General features: G+C 40.1%; 1 protein-coding gene across 1 annotated transcript in view; it reads left to right on the plus strand.

The window, feature by feature from the left end:
• The first annotated feature begins 2,342 nt into the window (after positions 1-2,342).
• Positions 2,343-23,386, plus strand: part of nsg2 (neuronal vesicle trafficking associated 2) — a 67,992-nt gene continuing 46,948 nt past the window's right edge. The window contains exons 1-2 of the mRNA XM_033637098.2: positions 2,343-2,656; positions 3,041-3,217. Coding sequence (XP_033492989.1) covers positions 3,089-3,217 — 129 coding nt within the window. The 5' untranslated portion in view covers positions 2,343-2,656; positions 3,041-3,088. The remainder of the gene's footprint in view (positions 2,657-3,040; positions 3,218-23,386) is intronic.

Consider the following 23,386-nt stretch of genomic DNA (forward strand, 5'->3'; position numbering starts at 1 on the left):
GATTTAGGTGCTGCAGTTGATACTGTTGACCATTCGATGTTATTTGAATGATTCAAACAATGTGGTAGCATCTCTGTTTCAATTTTAAAGTAGTTTTATTCCTATTTAGAAGATAGGTCTTTTAGTGCAGCCAATGGCAGCTCATGATCATTCTCTGTAGGGGATACCTCAGGGGTCTGTCCTCAGACCTCTGTTGTTTTCTCTTTCCATGTTTCCCCTGTAATATGTCATTCGCAGGCATAATTTAAGCTTCCATTTCGACGCAGATGACACAAAGTTTTATTTCTCTTTTAACTACAATGATTTTCATCAAATTAATACACTCAATAATGCAGCCATGACCTCAGATGCTGGATGGCTCAGAACTTCCTACAGCTAAATACTGATAAGATTGAGGTAATCATTATTGACCCTGGCACACTTAATGCCTATACTTCAAAACATCTGGTTCATTATCCCGAAATATAGCCCCAAGCTGTAAAAATCTCAGTGTTATCTTTGCATGCTAATACTGTTGTCCAGTCTTATTTTCTGCAGCTCAGGAGACTATCTGAGGTCAGCTCAGTTTTATCCCATAGAAATCTATAAATTGTTATACATGGTTTTATTTACTCTTGTTTGGATTACTGTAACTCTCTCTCTAAGCATGTCTGAGTCAACAGAGTTTACACAAATTACAGTTTGTCTGAAACTCAGCAGCCAGACTCCTCACCAAAACCAAACAAAAAGAGAGTACATAATTCCTATTTTAGCTTCTCTTCATTTGCTATCAGTAAACTTTAGAAGTAATTTTAAGATATTATTGATATCCTTTAAGGCCTGCTCTGGACTCACACCTAAATACAACTCAGATCTTCTGACACCATACGTGCCCGGTCATAACCTGAGGTTCTCAGCCAGCTTTGCTGGCTATTTCACAATCTAGGCTGAAAACCATGGGGGACCGAGCCTTTGCTATTAAGGCTCCCACTGTCTGGAAAAACCTCTCTGAGGAGATCAGACTGGTGAGTTGCTTATCCTCTTTTAAATCCCTCTTAAAAGCATACTTTTATAAATGTGCTTTCACAGGGTTCATGACCTGAGCCCACTTTTATCTGTAAATCACTTCTTAAAACCTATCTATATACAAAGGCATTCCCTTAACTGTTATTATATTGATTGTTTTATTGATTTTATTTACTTATTTTACTCGTGTAGATCCTTTTGTCCCATGTTGTATAACATTTATCATATAATTTTTTATTTTTGTAAAGCACTTTGTAACTTTGTTTTGAAACGCACTACATAGATAAAGTTTATTATTATTATGATTATTGAAAGGTTGTATTTTGTACTAATTTTAAATACCCTCTGAACCCCAAAACCCCTGGCAGGTTTGACAGGCATGTTTTCTGTAAGAGTCACCAAAATTATACCACTTAACACAGCTAGAAACTGTATAAACATAAGTTATCATTAGATTTTCAAAAATTTGGTCATTTATGGTAACGGAAGGGTCGTGACCCCCAGTCACTCAGGGAGGCTCAAGAAAAGTATCTAGCTTCCAGGAGGATCAAGATAAACAAGCAAACCAACAAAAAACAAAAACAAATTTACACCCCAGCCAACCCCTCCTCTGATAAACAACAAACAGTCCCTTATTGAACTAGTCATTTATTTATCTTTTATTCATCAGACACATTGGCCACCCACAAATCATCTCAAATAAGCATCTCTCTCGGTTTTCCACACAGACACATAAACATCTCATCAACCATCTTTCCAGTGGTTTCACACTGTTAGCTGGATTACTGGTGTAGATTTTTTTAACAGTTTCTCCCAAGTTAACTGTGTGTATGTCACAAATTTAACCACCAGATGGCACTGTAGGACCGAATGAGCTAATTTGAGTTGCACAAGGTTTGTGCTGCGTTCATGTGCTGTGGGAAATGCTGCATTTCTAATCCGTTCTGCCAGGTTTCTCTTCAAATTTACAGCAGGGAAATGGATTTTCCATGATTGCTGAGCCACTGGGATGTGATGTTCAGGGAGGCACAAATAATTAATTATGAATCATTCTCCTCTTTGTCTGGGAATAAATGTTATCTTTTATGCACTTGGCTGAAGTTGAGTTTCTATTTTGACTCTACCTTTGAGCACGTTTTATATACGCATCTGCTCTAATTAACTGATCAAAATGAGGCAAAAATAAAAGTAATTTTGCAACAGTGCAAAATAATTTGTTCTATACAAGTGATTTTAAATATTATTCAGACAATACATGCAAGGAAAATCCTTCCACCCTTTTAGTTCAGGAGTTTACGAGGAGCACTGAAAGGCAGCATTAATTCGGCTTCCACTTTAGTCAAACAAACGAGACTCCCGAAAGGAAAAAAAATCCCCCTAGTGGCAGCTCCAGCGGCTGGGTGTAGCAGCGCGGTGAAGAAGAGGCTGTGTTTGGATTAGGGGGTTGGGCTGCCTGCTGGTAGGAAACCTACCGCCAGACATCCAGTTTGTCTCCGGCGGTGCAGCGTTGCTTTCCCGCAGCATCAGCAGCAGCGACACCGCAGCGCAGCCTCCAGCTTCACCTGCTCCTCATCTGCGCTTCCCTCCGCCTCTGTCCAGACACAAACACTGCCGCAGCACAGAGGAGACGGACGGACAAGGACGATCAGCTGTAAGTACATGCTTTTTAAGGGTACATTTTTGTTGTATATTTTGTGATGGAGAAGGGTAGAAAAGATGCTGTAGGTAGAGTTTTTTTATTTTGGTTTCTGGTAAAAACAATCAGAGATCCATTCAAAACAAAATGTTCTTTTTGAGTGTTTTGCTCCTCCAATCATCCACTTATTAATCACATGCTCCCAATTTGATTTTATCAATAAAACATTTGATAACATTCACTCATATTTACTGTGCACTTAAAGGCGACAATAATGAAGTTAAAATCTCATCAATATTAATCTGTCACACTAGAATCGTCTGCTCATTTCTGCAAGGTTTCATTGACCTGACAGGCTGTGAGGTAAAACCATCCTTTCTCAACACCTCCTCTATTCAGGAGCAGTCTTCAGGGAAATAAAGGGGATATATAAAAGGGCGGTGAAAGATGGTGAAACTGGGGAGTAATCTTCAAGACAAAGGGGCCAAACCTGTGAGCGTGGAGGATGGCTTTCAGAATGTGCCCCTCATCACTCCACTGGATGTCGGCAGCCTCCAGAGCCAAGCACCTGACAAGGTGAGACACCACAGTCCGGCTGTGTGTGAAAGACACAGAGTTCTGCTGCTTGTTTGTGCGTCTATCTGTTCCCTAAATCTGTTTCTATTAACTCAGTGTTGCTGACCTACGCTGTCCTCAAACCCTCCCATACTGACCCCCCCCCCCCCCCCCTTTCCCAAACATATACACACATTATACACACACCCACTCATACCCTTTTATTCATTCACAAATTCCTTCATCTCAGCTGTCTCCCAGCCGTGTCCTTTGTTTTCCAGCTGAGATTAGGAGACAGATTTGGTGCCAGACAGACTGTCATTTATCATCTCGACATCCCATAGTAACTGCACCGCAGCTCGTTAATCCAGTTACCATGGTGGCAGCGCAACGTGGAGAGCCTGATTGGTGTTTCTATGGGGTCGGGACAGAGAGCTGCACCGATGGCACTTTATGAAAATGAATGGAATTAGAATTGGAATTAGCATTTGGCTCCTTTCAAGACAACAGCAGTTACAGTGTGATGATTTCATTTTGCAGCTGTATGAATCCATGTTTCTACCCTGAGCTCCTGATCAATTGCATATTGTAGAGCTCTGATAGTATAACATAATTTTATAAACACCAGTTAGTTATCTCACCTTATTAGGTATCAGGAGGATTATTGACGTGCAGCAGTATTCAACCCAAAACACTCTCTGGACTGGAGTCTAATAGGACAGTCAATTCAGTTTTAAACAGGATTTGGCTACTTTATGTTAATGCCAATTGCTAACAACCCATGTACAATCCTCTCTGCCACCTTGTGTTATCATCACAGTTAAAACTGACAGAACACTAGCACTCAGGGATAAATAGTCCTTTCATTTACTGTAGGCAGAAACAAACTTGTTTCAGCTTAAAGCTATCACCAGCGTGGTGCGGTGATGATAGCTTCTGGCTCTGTCCACAGTAAATGAAATGACTATTTATCTAGTGCTGGTGTTCTGTTTGTTTTCATCCTTGCCACGACCGTGCAGCCGATACAGTGTTCAAGATTAGGAGATGTTTGCACTGCTATTTTTCCACTATAACATTACAATTAGCCTTCAGTTATACATCATTAAAATTCAGCATTACCTGAAGTTTCTCTGGAAAAAATACTCAATTTCCATGTAAGAACAAGTGCACTTCAGATCTGAGTTTTGATATCTGAAACATGAGGTGGACTCTTCCTGGAAAACATTACATCTTTAGTGGTGACATCATCCAACAAGGAGGCATAAACAAATCAACACGACAAATCATTTTCAAATCATTTTTCAAAACTTTCTCTGATTCTAGCTTCTTAAATGTGAGGTTATGCTGCTCTTCACTGTCTCATTTATTTACAGGTGTAGTTCAACATTGTAGGAAATAGATCTTCACTCTCTTTTTGAGAGTTAGACGAGAAGATGGACTGCACGGTGGCCTAATTATAAGGCTACAACCAGCTGCTGGCTAGCTTAGCACAAAGACTGAAAGCAGGTTGAATTGGATGGCCTGTTTCTATCCAACAGTGACAAAATCCACCTACCAGCAGCTCTAAAGCTCACTAACTAACATCTTGGCAAGACTCTGGGAAGTCACTGCCCCCAGCCAAGTTACAATCCGGTATATAAGCAACTGTAAAACCAAAACACATTGTTTTTATATGTTTTTAAACAGAGATAAGATGCTAATGAGTGAGCTTTAGAGGCGTTGGTAGGTGGATTTTGGTAGCGCTTGATAAAGACAGTCTAGTTGTTTCAACCTGCTTCCAGTCTTTATGCTAAGCTAAGCTAACAAACAACTCAAGCTACATATTTACCGTACAGACATGAGTGCTATCAATCTTTTCATCTATCTCTCGACAAAGAGGTGAATTCATGGATTTACTTACATGTTGAACTATTCTTTAAATATCTGTGAGTTTTGGACTGTTGCTTAAAGATGCCCATTCAGGATCTGGAAATTTGTGATTGCCATTTTAAAAATGACTTTCTTACATGATATGGACAGCAAGTAATTGCCTCATCAAAATATTTTCTTACAGATGAAGTGAAAATTAGCGTTGAATTAGAGTTGCAGCCCCACATCAGATTTTTCAAAAACAAATCCGACCCCCCATCCAACACATTCTCACTCTGACCTCATCACATATTGCCATGTGGTCATGGACCTTCCATGTGATTTTACATATGATGCACAAGGTAGCCTGGGTCTGCTGTTGTTGAAGTCCTGGGATCCTTTGTCAACAAAATAAACATACCACGTTAGTACAAAATCATGAATTGACAATGTTTTCCTTCGACAACAAACTCAAGTGGTCAAGTTTAGAAAAACACAACAGGGTTTGTCTTTACATTCATACAGGTAGTGAACACCGGCCTCCTGGGTGAAAGTTGGTGATTGTTGGACACATCCACCACCCCTCACACCTGCCCTACTCAGACTAATCGACTAGTCTAAAAAAGGGAAAACACCCAGAAAACAGTCAGAATTTAGCAAAGTTTATTGTTAAGTGTTTGAACATTGTCCCAAAAAATATTGTCTGTATTAAGAGCCCTTTGAAGCCTTTAATCTCAATCTTCAACAACCATGTCGGATTTTAAACACTGCTGAAGTACACAAGAGACACTTTGTGCCATGCGGTATGAATGTGAACAACTCAGTCAAAAGTTAACCACTAAAATAACATCTAAAATAAATAAACTGCATCTGAAATGTGGGGCAAATTGAACCTCGCAGATTGTCTGAGACAAATGATAGCAATTAACTTTAAAGTTAATAAAACAACATCTAAATTATAATTAAACTTCAGCTGAAATGAGAAGCATTTTGCGCCATGCAGTATGAATGTAAACTCTGCACATTATCTGACAACATTCACATAAAGTTAACAAATAATAGAACATCTCAGAAAAGATTAATTGCTGCTGAATTCATTTTCTAGATCAAAGTACTGCCAAACCATGCTGGTTTTTAAAACTCCAGTCTACTCGATTATTACCATGGGGAGGGGACTGCTGTCTGATGGCTCTGTAGCACCCACTACTGGCGGGCGGCTGCATGACAGTTAAGCAACCTTGTACATGAATAAAACCCTTATTAGTTTAACCAACTAATATTTCCGGTGCCGACTAGCAAGGGGGCAGTTGTTTAATTGTTTAGACGGCTAATCGCGTGCATCCCTACCCTTAAAGGATAATTTCGGTATTTTTCAACCTGGGCCCTATTTCCCCATGTGTATGTGTGTGTATGATTCATAGGTACAACTCGTTTTAAAATTGGTTCAGTATTGAGGGAGGCGGATGCAGCCGGGAGCCGCGAAACGAGCTAAAACGGTAACGGGGGCAAATGCGTCCCATATAAGTTTGCACATTAAAAGTGTTTTTTTTTTTTTCGCCACTGACCGGTTCAGATCGCCAGTGCTATCTCTGTAAATAGCATAGTAAATGTTTCCCTTACCTCTGGGCTGTGTGACGTCATCTCGCGAGAGCTTTGCTCCACTGTGTCTGTAGCTCTCTCTACTCGTGGGACAGCCGTTTTCTTGAGGAAGAGGTGTTTCGGGATTGGATGTCTTCTCTTCTTCGGCTGGCAGTAGTCATCTTGGGAGAAGTGAGCACTGCAGACCCGATGGTCTGCCAGGCGCAGTGTCTGGACAGGAGTGTTAGCATCCATTTGTAGCACAACTAGCCACAACTTCAGCATCTCGCCGTCTGACAAAGGCAGCCTATGAAAGCTGTACGGGGTGTTGCGCAACATCCTGTTCTTGCAATTCGGATAAGCACAAACACGAACCATTGTTTTCAGTCGATGCAGTAAAACTCTCAACTGTACTCCGGGACAACCAGAGCCACTCTGAGCGGCGCTCAGCATAGCTCCTCTGTTTTCTTCTGGCAACAAGCAAAGCTCTCGCGAGATGACATCACACACAGCCCAGAGGAAGTGAAGGGTAAGGGAAACGCTTAGTATGCTATTTACAGAGATAGCACTGGCGATCTGAACCGGTCAATGGCGAAAAAAAGCACTTTTAATGCACAAACTTATACAGGACGCATTTGCCCCATATCTACCGTTTTAGCTCGTTTCACGGCTGCCAACTCCATCCGCCTTGGAGAGATCTTGGGGGAAAAAGGAAAAGCATCACATGAATATGGGGGTCCTTAAAAATACAGCAAAGTTAAGAGGAAGCCTTTAATAGAATCGTATTCAAGGTCAAAAAACTGTTATTTACCTGCCGCCTGGCCCTTAAAAAAAAGATTCTATTTTGGGATAAATCTCTTCAAGTGGTTTTATTGTCGAGGATTCACAGAAAAATTCCAAAAAATGGACGTCTGTTGGTGCTGCTGCAGACAGAAACACACACGGTGCAGCCTGAACCCTCGCTGTGTATTCTGCTGAGGGAGGCACAATCCCTTTCCATTTCATACACCTGTTAACTGACTTGTCATTCACTGCACTCGCTTAACACACACACACACACACACACACACACACACAGACATCGCACACAGTCCTCCTGAGTGTGTGTACAATACAGGCATGTGAGCATGTGTGTGTGTACAATACATGAGTGACAAGTTGTTTCTGTCAGCAGCCACCAGTTCGTAACATGACATTCATAGAGCTGTCAGACATTTTACACTGATTAGATCAGTCCCTCTAGACTCAAGAACATTGCGGCATACTATAGTTGAAGCTGCCATCATGGTGCACACGCACACACACACACACACACACACACACATTGACATGTCACTGTACTGTTTGATTCCTTAAGTGTGTTTTACTGATTTCCTGAGCAGCTAGAGAGACAGAGAAAATAAGCCGGGCGAAGTTTAAGCTCCTGCGTTATACCAGCCAGTTATTGTCGTTGACATTTGAAAGGAAAAGAGGTCAGAGAAGAAGGCTTGCTGTTTTGTTGACTATCAGTGAATTTCTACATGCCTCGAGAGACGCAAGCACAAGGATTTCTGTTGCTTTTGGATGCTTTGCTGACAGCTGATGCAGATTTTGTATGCTGCTCACTCACAGGACTGAGAAATGGTTAGTTCAGCCGCTGCATGCGATGGTTTAAGTTGTCCACAATTACAGGCATTAAGCCAAAAAAAGCAGTCCTTTTCATAAATCATTATGCAAATGCAGATGGGTCCATTTGTTTTTAAAAGGGACTGTGGGGGAGTTGTAAAGGTCAATTTGCTGTTAAATCTTTGAATTTGTCTCCAGCTGTAAGTGTGAGAATTTGTCTTCCTGGCAAGTGATGCATAAACACAACAGTGGCCAAGAGAAATAATAAGGAAATCTGTAATTAGACAGAGTGTGGGAGGTGTTGATGATGGCTGTCACAGTTAATTTAATGGGAATTCTATACTTTATCCTTCACTGTACATGTCTATGTTCACACTCCTTTTGATGCCAGTTTTCGGTGCTACTTTTAAAATTAAAATCCTTAAACTTGCAATTAATTTTTTTGATCACTTGGGGGAAGTGGAAGCAAGTTGTAAACTCAACATTAACATATCATCATCTTTTAAGTTTAAGATATTATTTTCTTTATTTAGTTTGGAGTTGAAAAATACACTTGTCACTAATCTCTGGTGGACAAACCATAGAATTTCTTTACTTCAGTGTCTTGTCATTTATTGATGCGATACATCTGCAATGAGCTAATATCGGCCGATATACTGGTGTGGCCAGTTTGTTGGTTGCAGGGATGGAGCATTGGGGGCATGGCATCTGGGGCTCCAGCCCTGAATGTTTTCTCAAAAGTCCTGAATCTGTGCTATTGTCTCAATATGATTGAGTAAATGTATTTCTGTTGGTCTAATTTTCAGTTCAGAGTACTGAAGACCACATGTTCTTGCATTGTTGAGGATCTGGGCGGCACAGTGGGGCAGTGGTTAGCATTGTTGCCTCACAGCAAGAGGGTTCCTGGTTCAATTTCAGGGTGGGGGGTCCTTCTGCGGGGAGTTTGCATGTGTCAGCGTGGGTTTTCTCCAGGGTTCTTTGTCGTCCTCCCACAGTCCAAAGACATGCAGGTTAATTGGTAACTCTAAATTGCTCATAGTTGTGGATGGTTGTTGCTTGTCTCTATGTGTCAGCCCTGTGATAGTCTGGTGACATGTCCAGGGTGTACCAGACACCTAAACATTCATTTTGTGAACCCTACTCAAACAGGTTTAAAGATTAGTAATGCTGTCTTTGCCAAATGAATACCCTACCTATATTATGTAACTTAAAAAAAGTAACATCAGACCCTTTTTTAGGTGGCAGGAGTGAAAATTAGTCATCATCAGAGTCATTTCTGTAGTGTTACGGTCTCAGAATAAAATATACATTTTGTGAACAGATACAAAATAGGATGTAGGCTCTACAAGATTATTTTTTTCCTTAGCAGCTAACATGATTTCCATAATGATTTACAGACTTTTAGGTATCTCAAATGGCTTGAAAAATAGTGCATATAGCTGGGGAACATGCCTCCTGTACCCCTCGAGGGTTTTGGCTGAGCCCAAAATGTTTCCGATATGTGGCTTTGCCCCTGGTTGGACATATCCAGCAGATACAGAGCAACAATATCAGTCCCTCAGGCCACCTGGTGAATGAAAGTCCAATAGCCACTCTCTTTTAACTTTGCATATCGGTCTCTTTAGCTGCTAAACGCTCCACTGTGTTCACCAGCTAGTCGCTACCTGTGTCTGTCTGCTGTTTGGTGCTGAGTGGGTGGTGTACAGTGGGTTTTCAACCATTTCAAATGAGAATTTCTTCCTGCTGCGGCTGAGTTTGACGTTATGAGAGTGGTGAGAGTGAACCAAAACAGTAAGCTGTGGGCTGACCAGGTAAATAATGAGAGGAAACTCACTATAAAGCTCTGTAAAGCTGAGGGGAGCTGCATATTTGAATGATTATTGTCTGTATGCTCATCACTATGAGCGACCTGACATTGTTACAGAAATTTCACATTATCATGCAATACTTAAAAAGAAATCTGTTATAGCTGCTCCAAAAACAATATCAGTGTTATACTGTTGGAGGCATTTCAATCTAAAAATATGGTGCACCAATAATATCTTTGTGATGAAAATCTCCATCATCCCGCTGAATTCAAGGTTGTTGTTTTTGCCTCCTGCCCCACCCAGAGAGAGTTCATTGTTAATCAGCTTTAATCAGCCTTTCAGAATCTGATCTGTGACCAGTTATGCTCTGTCTGTCCTTTAAAGCTAAAGCGAGCTTTATAGGGTCATGTGACCTTACTAGTATCCCAGATCAGCAGTGCGGTTCTGAGCAGCTTTACAATTACGACCCCAGCTGTTTTCACCCTGATCCTGCCTGATGACAGCGTGACCTCCCAGACTACTGTTACCCACGGATATTTGCAGGGGCGGGGTGCAGTCACAGCGGAGTTCATACACGTACGGACTCACACACCCACACATAACAATGCTGCTGCGACCTGCAGAGGCTGAGGCATTAGAGCGGTATTAGATTTGATTCCATCTGGGCAGGGACGTGTCACAGCCACCGCTGGGTCACCAATATCTTGATTGGATTGCTGGTTTGAAAAAAACAAACAACAACAGGAGGAGGAGGGTGGAGAGACTTAGACAGAAAGACAGATCTTTTCTTTCTTCTTGTTGTTTCTCTGAGAGCAAAGCGCAGGTACAGAGACCTGCTTCAAAGGCTACGACAGACTTATAATCATTCTATTTTTCTGTCCAACATGTCCTCTCGCTCACCCTCATTCTTTTCTTGTTTCTCTCCTCAGTTCCTCTGGAGCAGCTTTTAAGTCTCATTCATTCTTTACGTCTGTGTGTTCTTGTCCTCATGAATAAGGGAGGAAAATCCTGGGAGCAGGAAAACCTCAGTCAGCCCTGTTTAATCAGTAATAGATTGATAAATGATTTCTTGTGTGCTGCGAGGATGTGAGGAAACCAGATGAGCCAGCATCCAAGTTTAGTCTGACAAATGATCACAAATTATACATAACCTATTCTGAAATGTATCTAACTGGCTGTGCACAAAGGCTGCGGCAGCTATGACTTCTGATGGCAACCGAATGTATTATAGAAATGACTCACTGCGTGTTGTTTATGAAAAGGAAAGCCTGTACACTGATAGAGGCTGTTAGCTTAGCTTGCTAAAGGTCAGGCTTTGTCGACAGGTCATGCAAAGCTTTATTTTAAAAATTTGATTAATTTTTCATTTTGCATTTAACTATAAAAACTACAGTACAGTATGTAATAAACCCTATTCCAGTTAAAATCCCTCCTGTTTGTATATGAATTAGGTCCAAAACTAACAATATATATTTTTTATGAGCTGCCAGTTGTTTATGAAATGTCAAAAAATAATGGAAAATATATATTAATATATCCCCAGTCCATGGTCCCTACTTCAGATAGTCCAAAACCTCCAGAATATAAATACAAAATATAATATAAACTAGCTGCGGAAAAAAATTCTGTAGATTGTCGAATTGATTAATCAACTAATCGTTTTAGCTTTAATATTATCAAAGTAGATTTTCAATCAAGTTGTAAAAAAAGTCAATTAAATAATACAATTAAGTTAATAATATTAAATTAAATTATTTAAATTAATTCACAGTCTGTGTGCGTGTATGGAAATGAGTTTCCAGCTAAACTGAGCAGACACCTCTGAGAAAAAAAAGACAGAATAAGAGAAACTAATTACAACAAACAACAAAGGAAATATTCTTTTGAATTGAAACTAATGAAAAACATGTATCCTTTGCCTTCGATAGTCGTTGCTTTTGCATTTTACGCTCTTGAAATGTGTAATGCAACAGTACTGCAGGGGTTGGACCAATGGTTTTCAGTCCTGCTCCTCCAGACTCTGAGCTCTGCTGGTTTTTATTCTAGCTGTGTAGACAGAGATCGATTTACACTTCTGATGCCGGAGGAATGCAAATAACTGCTCTTACTTAACCCGGGTGAAGAGAGAACCTGCAGCGCTCCTCCTGAGAGACCAACAGTGGGCTGCTGTAATCAATATTTTTTTTTATTAATAATAGATCAAATCAATAAGTGTATCTTAAAAATGTGTTGCTCATAGTGACAAATCCACAAAGAATTATCTGCAGTGACCCTGTGCTGTACTGAGCATCTTTTAGCATCTATCAGATTATATACAGTACAGGCCAAAAGTTTGGACACACCTTCTCATTCAATGCGTTTTCTTTATTTTCATGACTATTTACATTGTAGATTCTCACTGAAGGCATCAAAACTATGAATGAACACATGTGGAGTTATGTACTTAACAAAAAAAGGTGAAGTAACTGAAAACGTGTTTTATATTCTAGTTTCTTCAAAATAGCCACCCTTTGCTCTGATTACTGCTTTGCACACTCTTGGCATTCTCTCCATGAGCTTCAAGAGGTAGTCACCTGAAATGGTTTTCCAACAGTCTTGAAGGAGTTCCCAGAGGTGTTTAGCACTTGTTGGCCCCTTTGCCTTCACTCTGCGGTCCAGCTCACCCCAAACCATCTTGATTGGGTTCAGGTCCGGTGACTGTGGAGGCCAGGTCATCTGCCGCAGCACTCCATCACTCTCCTTCTTGGTCAAATAGCCCTTACACAGCCTGGAGGTGTGTTTGGGGTCATTGTCCTGTTGAAAAATAAATGATCGCCCAACTAAACGCAAACCGGATGGGATGGCATGTCGCTGCAGGATGCTGTGGTAGCCATGCTGGTTCAGTGTGCCTTCAATTTTGAATAAATCCCCAACAGTGTCACCAGCAAAACACCCCCACTCCATCACACCTCCTCCTCCATGCTTCACAGTGGGAACCAGGCATGTGGAATCCATCCGTTCACCTTTTCTGCGTCTCACAAAGACACGGCGGTTGGAACCAAAGATCTCAAATTTGGACTCATCAGACCAAAGCACAGATTTCCACTGGTCTAATGTCCATTCCTTGTGTTTCTTGGCCCAAACAAATCTCTTCTGCTTGTTGCCTCTCCTTAGCAGTGGTTTCCTAGCAGCTATTTGACCATGAAGGCCTGATTCGCGCAGTCTCCTCTTAACAGTTGTTCTAGAGATGGGTCTGCTGCTAGAACTCTGTGTGGCATTCATCTGGTCTCTGATCTGAGCTGCTGTTAACTTGCCATTTCTGAGGCTGGTGACTCGGATGAACTTATCCTCAGAAGCAGAGGTGACTCTTGGTCTTCCTTTCCTGGGTCGGTCCTCATGTGTGCCAGTTTGGTTGTAGCGCTTGATGGTTTTTGCGACTCCACTTGGGGACACATTTAAAGTTTTTGCAATTTTCCGGACTGACTGACCTTCATTTCTTAAAGTAATGATGGCCACTTGTTTTTCTTTAGTTAGCTGATTGGTTCTTGCCATAATATGAATTTTAACAGTTGTCCAATAGGGCTGTCGGCTGTGTATTAACCTGACTTCTGCACAACACAACTGATGGTCCCAACCCCATTGATAAAGCAAGAAATTCCACTAATTAACCCTGATAAGGCACACCTGTGAAGTGGAAACCATTTCAGGTGACTACCTCTTGAAGCTCATGGAGAGAATGCCAAGAGTGTGCAAAGCAGTAATCAGAGCAAAGGGTGGCTATTTTGAAGAAACTAGAATATAAAACGTGTTTTCAGTTATTTCACCTTTTTTTGTTAAGTACATAACTCCACATGTGTTCATTCATAGTTTTGATGCCTTCAGTGAGAATCTACAATGTAAATAGTCATGAAAATAAAGAAAACGCATTGAATGAGAAGGTGTGTCCAAACTTTTGGCCTGTACTTTATATATATATGTATATATATATATATATATATATATATGGTTTCAATGTCATTTTTAGAGGCAGCTGCTAAGAATTCACTGTATGGTATGTGTACTGTATGCTACCTGTCTAAGACCAAATAGCAGACGGACACAGTGGCTACGTCTATGCAATAACACTATGCTATTCCAATTTAGACAACAGTCTGAATTTGATGTTGGTCATGTCAAAAGCATATTCCTTTTAGACTCTCCAAATTAGGCCTTTTTCTGAATGTAGCATTTTCTGATTAAAACATGTCAGATATGCTGACATTATTCAGGTTTTAATAGCATTATTTGGGCATGTAACATTTTTGTAATATGCTACTCAACTGGGGTTTTACCGCTGTTGCGACAGATTGTCTCTTGCCTATTTTACGATAGCCTCTTTGCATTGACATGGATGTGTTGTAAATAAACCAACTTGCCAACAGTTTACAAAGCTGGTGTAGAGATCCAAAAGAAAAGCCCACATTTCTGGTCGGAAGGATAAACACGCCAACGTTTAGGCATTATGTAAGACTCTGATAGCCACAGGTTTTTGGCAAATATCACAACACAAGCCTTTCCAAGAAGGTGGTTGAAGAAATGAAAGAGGAAGGCTGTGTTTGGACGGGCCAACAAGTTCCCCACCGGTTGAAAATGAAAAAATCCTATTTTGATGCAAAGAAGCGAAATGACAAGTGGCTGCAGCTGTTCTACTTTGTCATATTTGGACGTGATAAATTACATGTTTGGGCATGTTCATCAGAGTCCCGGAGTAAACAGAATATTTTGTGCATGTCAATGTAGTGAGTTGATGACTAGCTGATGGAACTATGGAGCATACATGCAGGCTAAGAGTCAGTATTTGTCTTATTTTGAGTTGGTGGAGACCAAAAATAGAGCTAAAAGGAGTATTGGGAATATAATTGGATTTACATTTGTCAGGTGGCCAAAAACACAACTCCAAATTATTGCTAATGTTGCTCTGTACCTGCTGGATGTGTAAACAGGCAACTATTTTCTAACAAGTTTGCCATGTCAACGCTCAATATGATTGGAAACAGAGATAATAACATCCTCTGAGATGGTATTATCTTGTAGATTAAAGTCTTAAAAGCTATATTTTGTGTCTCTAACTAGATTGATATGAGAACAGGTTTCCTAATAGTGCATATCTCATTTTTGAATCACTTTTTATTGTGTTGTGTGTCTGCAGGGATGTCTCAAATCAACCAAACATCCAAACACTTAAAAGAGGAGCTGATTAAACATTTATCACCTTTGATTATATCATCACTTCATCCTGTCAGAACTCATGTTGTACCAATTCGGCAGCCACAAAGATGGCTTCCTCTTGCTTTCATATTAATTTCATTCACTGTTTTATTCACAAGGAAAGACTAGAATCAAACACGGGGAAAAAAAAAATGTCTGCAGCTGCCTTCCACACTGAATTTTCACCAAAGACCATCCCTCCCACAGCTCAGTCTTCTGGGATGAGAAATGAAACAGCAATCATAGTGATAACAGGTCTGAGGAATAACATACTGGGGAAGACAGGGAGAAAAGAAAAGTTTTGACAGTTCTTCCACGGGGAATATCAAATCTAAAAAAACACTGCGATTGGAGACAGAAGGATGGAGACATACAGAGTTGACGAGCTAAAACTGCCTTTTCTAAAATGTACTTTTCTCAACTTCTTCATGTGTCATTCATTTTCCTGTTCATTCACCCAAATATGAAAATGAAAACTTAAAAAGCCCCGAAGTGCTTTTTGAAATAAACATACATCACGTCCTGACTTCAAAAACCTCCTGTGTGGCAGCAGTCGTTTCACCACACATAAATAAATTGTGCAGCTCTATTACAGATCTAAAAGTGACTCCATGTCAGTCATGATGATATTAAAAGGTCACAGCGAATCAAGACGTTTGCAGAAGATATACATGACTAATTGAATATCTGTAAATAGATTCTCAGAGGAAACTGCAGCAGAGGCTGTGCTGCTTGTGTATGTGCTGGAATCATTTACCTTCCTGTTACTGATGTAGATGTCTCTGTCAGTCTTATTGACTTATCAAAAGGTCACAGTAGGTACAGAGCTTTAATTTAAAACTTAAAAGTATGCAGCCAATGTGTGAGGCTGTTAGGCTTGTTTTAAAGGAAACAAAATTGTAAGATGGATGAAAGTTCAGATGAAAAATAGACAAAATTATTACATTTCATGGTGATACTTTATAACACAGCCTGCAGTGTAATTTTGTTGCATCATTGAAGTAGCAATCAAAAATTACTTACCTAAATGTAGGTTAGGTTGGATTGGATTGAACTTTTTTACAATTCGATGAACCAGCTTTTTGTTGTGTCCTCAAAGCAAAGAGCTAGGAATTGTTATAGACTTTAGAATGCTGTTTTCATTGACTTTATAGCTCCTGTTTCAGAGATTGAACTCTCCCAGCCAACACTCACTCATACCTTTTTTTTTTTTTAAAGATCAAGCAAGTGTAGCATGAGTTGAGCATGAAGGGGGTGACAAACGGAATGACATGTAGCAAAAGGCCATGAGCTGGAATTGAACCCACGGCTGCTGTGGCAAGGACAATGCCTTTGTGCATGGGACACCCACCCTAACCATTGAGCCACTGAGTGTCCTGAATGGTTGCAGTTTTAAGCACATCTTTAATGTTATGACACTGCTATTAAAAAATTGTGGTTGGGTAAATGCAACAAAAATACATTTATTTATTTATTTTTTAGATCCCCATTAGCTGCTGGAACTTAACAGCAGCTACTCTTCCTGGGGTCTCACCAAGTTCATCAACCAAAAATGCAGCAAACATAAAATACATTTACATTCATACTCACAAACAAACACAACACAAGACACCTGCTCAAAACCTAATCCAAATAATACTGTAGCTCTACATGCTGACAATTCATTTTAAATTCATTTTTAAGGATCACTTGACATTGCCTTTTCTGAGTTACCATAATAATAAAAAGGAAGCAAATAGCTCAGTTTTACACCTTCCAACCAGATATATAAAGTCCAAACAGTAAAAATATTCTGTCATACCTGCTGGGAAAATAAAAATAGTTTAAGTTTTTTCTTAAAACTCATAACATTACTTTCTGAGACCAGAAAAAATGGTAATTCATTCCATGCCACCATTGCTCTGTAATGCATTGTTTTCTGTTTTAAATTAGTTCTACATAGGGGTAACAAAAACCGACCCTCAGACAACTGTCAAGTAAAATGATAGTGTGTATCTGAAAAAAATGCTAAAGTCCTGTACAATATTTCTGGTGTTTTTGTTGTTATTATGTTTTTGACATATTAGTGAATATTGCACCCTGCATTTTACACTTAACCAAGCTAAACAATCATTCATTGTACTTACATTTGTTTGGTATGGGCATTGAAGGACTAAACGAGCCGCTTTATTTTGGGCTACCTGTAACCTATTCAAATTACTTCCTGATGTACTGGACCAAAATACAGAACGATAGTCTAAGTGTGACAACACCAGTGCCTGCACCACTTGCTTCAATAAACAATCAGACATAACTTTTCTGCAGTGTTTAATCATAGCCATACCTCTACCCATTCTTTGCACTATTTGATCTACTTGGTTGTTCCAGGACATTTGACTATCTACAGTAACTCCTAATAGTTTTACCTCGGTTATTTGTTCTATCTCTGTATCACCCATGGATATGTGAAGCTTAGGTGCTTCTCTTAATGAATGTTTTGAACCTAAAACTATACATTTGGTTTTTCCCCTATTTAGGACCAGTTTATTTTTTATCATCCATTTTTCTGTTAACTCTAATTCCTTATTTAAAATCTTAGTCAATTCATCAGTTGTATGTGCTGATGTGTAAATCGTCGAGTCATCAGCATACATCGCAATAGTGGTATGATTCAAAATCAGAGGAAAATCATTAATAAATATTGAAAACAAAAGCGGCCCCAAAGAGCTTCCTTGTGGCACCCCACAACTCACAGCTGTCAGCTCAGAATAACTACCATTATAGTATACAGTACATTTCCTATCAGTCAAATAACTTTTAACCCACGCGACAGCAGATGGTTCAAAACCATAACAGCGCAGCTTATTCAATAACACATGGTGATCAAGAACATCAAATGCTGCGCTCAGATCTAGTAATACAGAACCAATAATTATTTTATCATCAATTTCCTTCATCCAGTCGTCTGTCATCTGAGCGAGTGCTGTAGCCGTGGAGTGTCCTTTTTTGTATGCATGTTGATATGCTGTATTCAACTTATTTTTACAAAAATAACTTTGAATTTGTTCATATATTATTCACTCCATTATTTTACTGAGGGCAGGTAATAAACTAATAGGTCTACTATTCTTGCCCGAAAATGATTCTCTACTAGTTTTTGGTAATGGTAAAATGGTTGGGTTTATAAAAACCCCCCAAAAAACCTATCAAGGTTTGGCTTTTAAGACGTACTGTTGTCACAAACATAATGTCATGTATGTTATGTAACAGATGTCACATAAGTCACTAGCATAGTATGCGACACATACTAGAAAACTATGCTACATTGTTATAAAAAGAAGTCAAAGTTAATTTTGGGCTACAAACACCAGTCTCCTGGGTGAAAGTCCTGTGCTTGTTTGACCCATCCACCACAGTCTCCCTCTCCCTCTCATCCAATAGGGACTTCTTCAATGTTTATACAACATTACATGGGCTTTGTCGCTTTTTATACAACGTCACCTCTCACCATAAGTATTGGTCATAATAAGCTGTTTGCACAGTCTACCTACATGGCTGATTTTGGGTGGCTCATCAAGGGAGGATGTAGGATTCTACGATAGCTGGCTTACTGTCAGTCACTTTAGCATTCTACTGACGGTCCAATTTCAAAGAGAAAACAGAAAAAAACAGCACCTGGGAGTCTGTAGTTGACCGGAAAGATCCCCAGTGGGCTGTGTCTCTCAGGGAGCCCCCAGAACTGTTGAGCCCAAAAGCACCTCATGGGAGAAAGGGAGGAAAAAAAGGGCATTTTAGAGGAAAGGAGAAATAATTGTGCTCGAAGTACCCATGGGTTACAGCACTGGGAAACAAGCCTAGGTTTGGGTAAAATAGTGTTAATAACACTGATATTCTGTGTAGTTAATTGTGGTATAACATATTTCACAGTTAGAGGGCGTTTAAGTACCAGTAGGAACTGGTTAAGTGTTTTTTGTGCCTGACTCATGCAACAAAATTACACAGTAAATTGCAGGCTGCATTATAAAGTGTCAACCACTTTATCCTGTGGAGAACATGAACGTCTGTAACGAATTAAATGACAGTCCAACTGATAGTTGTCGAGAACTTGAACCAAAATTCGACAAACTGAAAGTGCTACAGGAAACATCAGGGGAGCCCCAAAGTCGTTAGGATTTTGGTTCTTGGAGGATCTTCTGGGAATGACGAATGTCTGGTCAACACTTCATTGCAATCCACCCAACAGTTATGAAGATATTTTATCTAACTAATCAACATTGCAAGCTCTAAAGCCACTGGCTATAAAATAAAGTACACATGACTATATAAATAAATTCTCATGAGAAATCATAAATGATAAATGAGCTGCTACCTTTGTGGAATAATAAGTAAGCAAGTTGTAATTAGATTTTCATTCATCCAATCATGACTATTCATGCCTACATCGTTCATATGATGTTTTTTTTTTTTTTTTTTACATGAAGCTTTGTTAAACGAGACTTAATAGGTCATAAATTAATGGTTTCCCACAGAGTATTTGGACCTGTCTAATCAGAGAAGGTGGCACTTTGTGCAGTAGATCTCGTAGCTGCTGCTGATAGCTGAAGGGCTGTGTAAATGAGGCAACGTTGATTGATAGCCATGTCATTAGGTAATGTGAAATAAAGGAGTGAGACTTACAGGAGGGGAGAGAGTAATGAAGCAACATGGAGCGCTGCTGTGTTTGAACCTGGAGGCCCTGAGCACGTTATTGTGAAATGAGTCAGAGAAAGAGAGAGTTGAGGCAAAATTGAGACATTAGTTTTGACTGTGACGTCTGGTGTTGCTGCACTGAATGCCACGAGGCTCCTGAGCCTCAGGGGTCCAATCAAATGCTATGTATTCAGTGCACCTACTGCGGCCTTCAACTCTTAGATAAGAGCTTTCTATAGATCCAACTGACGGTTTTCTTATTCAGATAGTGGAGCCAGTGCGTGAGCACAGCAGTTTCTGGCTTTGTCTCAAAGTGAAGGAGAGCTGCGCAGAAGCGGCGCAATTAGCCACAAGGACACTGAGACATTATTCTTTCTTTTCCTCCACCTCTCCTCCGCCTTGTCATTTCTACACCTTCTTTGTATCTGCCCCGTACCCTTGTGTCGATTAACATAAAGTAAATGCACAAAACAGTACGAACACTTTCTCTTTTTAGTAAGTGCAATGATGACGTGAAAACTGGTACAAGCAATAATTTTGTTCAGTTATGTCAGTGCCTTAGGTGTGGATTGTGCAAATGTGGCCACTGGTCAATGTTGAGAGGATAACTCAGATAATTTAATGGTCCTCAACAGTCACGATTATGTTCATACCCTGATTTAGGAATGATGATTTGATGTGAGTTCGGTACAGCAATTCCTACAGTGGTGCAAGTGTTAGCGACTGACAAAATCCTCTTGCTGGGGTGATGCCGCCAAAGGTGTGTTAGCCAGTTTGCTGTCACTCAAAAATGACCAAATATGTCAACTGCGCAAACAGTTTATTATGACTTGCAGAAATTATTACAGTAGCAGAGGAGGGACTTGTGCGATGTAGCATAAAAAGTGACAAAAAACACGTAATGTACAAATATTTAAGAGGCCCCTATAGGGTGGGTTGGAGAGGTGGTGGATGGGTCAAACATACACAGGATTTTCACCTGGGACGCCAGTGTTAGTGTCCCGAAGTCAGCGTTGACTTCTTTTAATTAGCCAAATTTGCTAACATGTCTAGCATGCTATGCTAATGCTATGTAGCAGGGCGTAAAATTAACACCCGCCAAGCGCCAATGGCGGGTAAAAAATTAGTTTGGCTTGTAAAACAAAAACACATACCCGCCAGTGGACGATGGAAAATTTTGCACTGCATGTGGGTTTTTTATGTGCTTCGACTATTTCTGCCAGCTGTGTCAGACTATTTTGACCCTCACGGCTAATTGTTCGTGTGCCAGGAACACATGACGTCAGCTACCAGAACTTGTTTCCCAGGCATTCTGTGGTAACTTCTGAGCAAGATGTGGCGACACATTCCTGGTGTGAAGTCACCGCAAGAAAAGAGGAAAAACGAAGATGAACATGTTGGACATGGACAAGAAGAACAGACAGTAAAACAAAGTACAAATGTCGCACGGCGTTTTATTGAAAAATGGAAACTAGACGAGGCTGGCCAGCCGCGGTCATGGTTGACCTACAACTCCCACACCAAGATGATGAGCTGCCGGAAGCATGCCAAAGAAACACAGAGGACAGGGTTGGATTTTCCTAAAGTTGGATTTTCATACTAAAAACGTAAGGTAAGTATTTTTAGTCAAACAAGGCATGATTTTCTTATTTGGCAGGTGAAAAATATGTTTGGCCGGTAAATTTTTGGAGGTCACTAGCCAATGGCGGATGTGGTAAAAAGTTAATTTTACACCCTGCTATGTAGTGACCTGCACCTGCCATATTTGACGTATGTCCATTAGTGACAAAAGTACTTATTCACGCCAAACCATGATGTTTTTATCAAAACTATATGCCAGATAAAAAAGTCGTTTTGGAAGTCAAGGGAAATGCTATTTTGTCATTTAAGTATGAGAGAGCGCTGGCTTTAGCATGTTGGATTTGTTTCCCTACAACGGTGGAGCAACGCTGACATACTGTCCTTGTCTTACACATAAGTCTCTCTCCGTTGCTGCTGTGGCTGCCTGGAGCCCCGCAGGTGGGTCTTCCAGCTCCAGCATTTCATTTGCACCTGCCATAGTGTGACTGACTCTCATCTCAATATCTCAATCCGCTTGTTGTACGAACCTCAGCATATTTTTTTTTTTTTTTTACAATGTATGCCTAAAAGTTTCCCGGCAGCTGCGTGCACCGAACCGTGACCTCTATACTGTGATGGTTCTGTATCAATACACAGACTATTTCAGCCCTAATAAATATGGAAACTTTCTTGCTGTATTTATTTTGTTGTTGTTGAGGTGAGTGAATAACTTTGCTGTAAAATATGCTAACTTAAGTGCATCAGTGTGAGCAGGTTGAACAGACTGTTACATACTAAACAGGTCTAGTGGGCACAGATTAGGACTAATGGCCAATGAGCGAAATTAAAGGATAATTCCAGTTTATCAAAACTTGGGTCTCACCATTATTTACATCGATACTGATCAAGTTAATTGCTTAGAAAGAGAAAACGATCCATCCTTTGCTCCTGAAAGACAGGAGTCATAAATCCTTATGGACACTGTAGGGCTTTGTAAATAGCAAATAAACATTTTTTTCAGTATTTGCTAAAATGACTGATGATGCTTAAAAATAAGTTTTGTTGACACCTTGTTCAAGGGAACCTCTGCAGCTGCTGAGTTAATGAAGAAATCTGCTTTCTCTTGAACTAATACTTTCCACAACACAAGTAAAAGTTGAGAAGTAGACTAATTTGATGAGTTTGGAAGTTTCACTTGATCTCTTTTCTCTGTGTCCCTCTCATCCCTCTAAACCTGTTTGCCTGAGGAGCGTCAGACTGACAGTATTGGGGCAGACCTGTACTGCCCTGGCTTTTTTTCCCCCATCTAGCTGCCGGCACAAAACACAGTGTTTTCCCATTGGATTGAGGGTCTTGGATTTTTGGCACCAGACCTTATTAACATCCAGTCGAGCTGTAACACATGCCTGGCACTAGTGTGTCCTGTAGGATAGTTTCTATCTGTGTTGTGCATTGGGTTTAATTTGCATTGTGAAGCTGAGGTTTGATCTCAAGCCAAAATAAAAGCAGAGTCCATGAATTCACTGCTACTACAATATACTACAGTGACACTGTATACTGACAGTTGCGGTATTGCATTTGTTATCAGTATATTCTTTTATGTTTTTCCAGATCCAGTATCTAATAGCAGCCTACGCTTTCATCTACACTTCTATCCTTACTTACACCTTTGTGTATTGAGCTGTGCACTCATCTCAGCCTCTCTCTTTCAAATTACTTTTTTATAGCATTTCTGTTTCATCAGAGTACACACTGTGGAAATATGTCTGACCTGCGGATGTGCTCTCCGTGTCATAGCTGTTCTTTTGTTCCTGTATGGCGATGCACATCCAGCTTTAAGAGGAAGCAGTAAACATATTTTTACAGTATAGTTAAACATACCCAATGGGATATCCGT

This window comes from Epinephelus lanceolatus, chromosome 11 (genome assembly GCF_041903045.1).
Source record: "Epinephelus lanceolatus isolate andai-2023 chromosome 11, ASM4190304v1, whole genome shotgun sequence".
In the NCBI taxonomy this organism is placed as follows: domain Eukaryota; kingdom Metazoa; phylum Chordata; class Actinopteri; order Perciformes; family Serranidae; genus Epinephelus; species Epinephelus lanceolatus.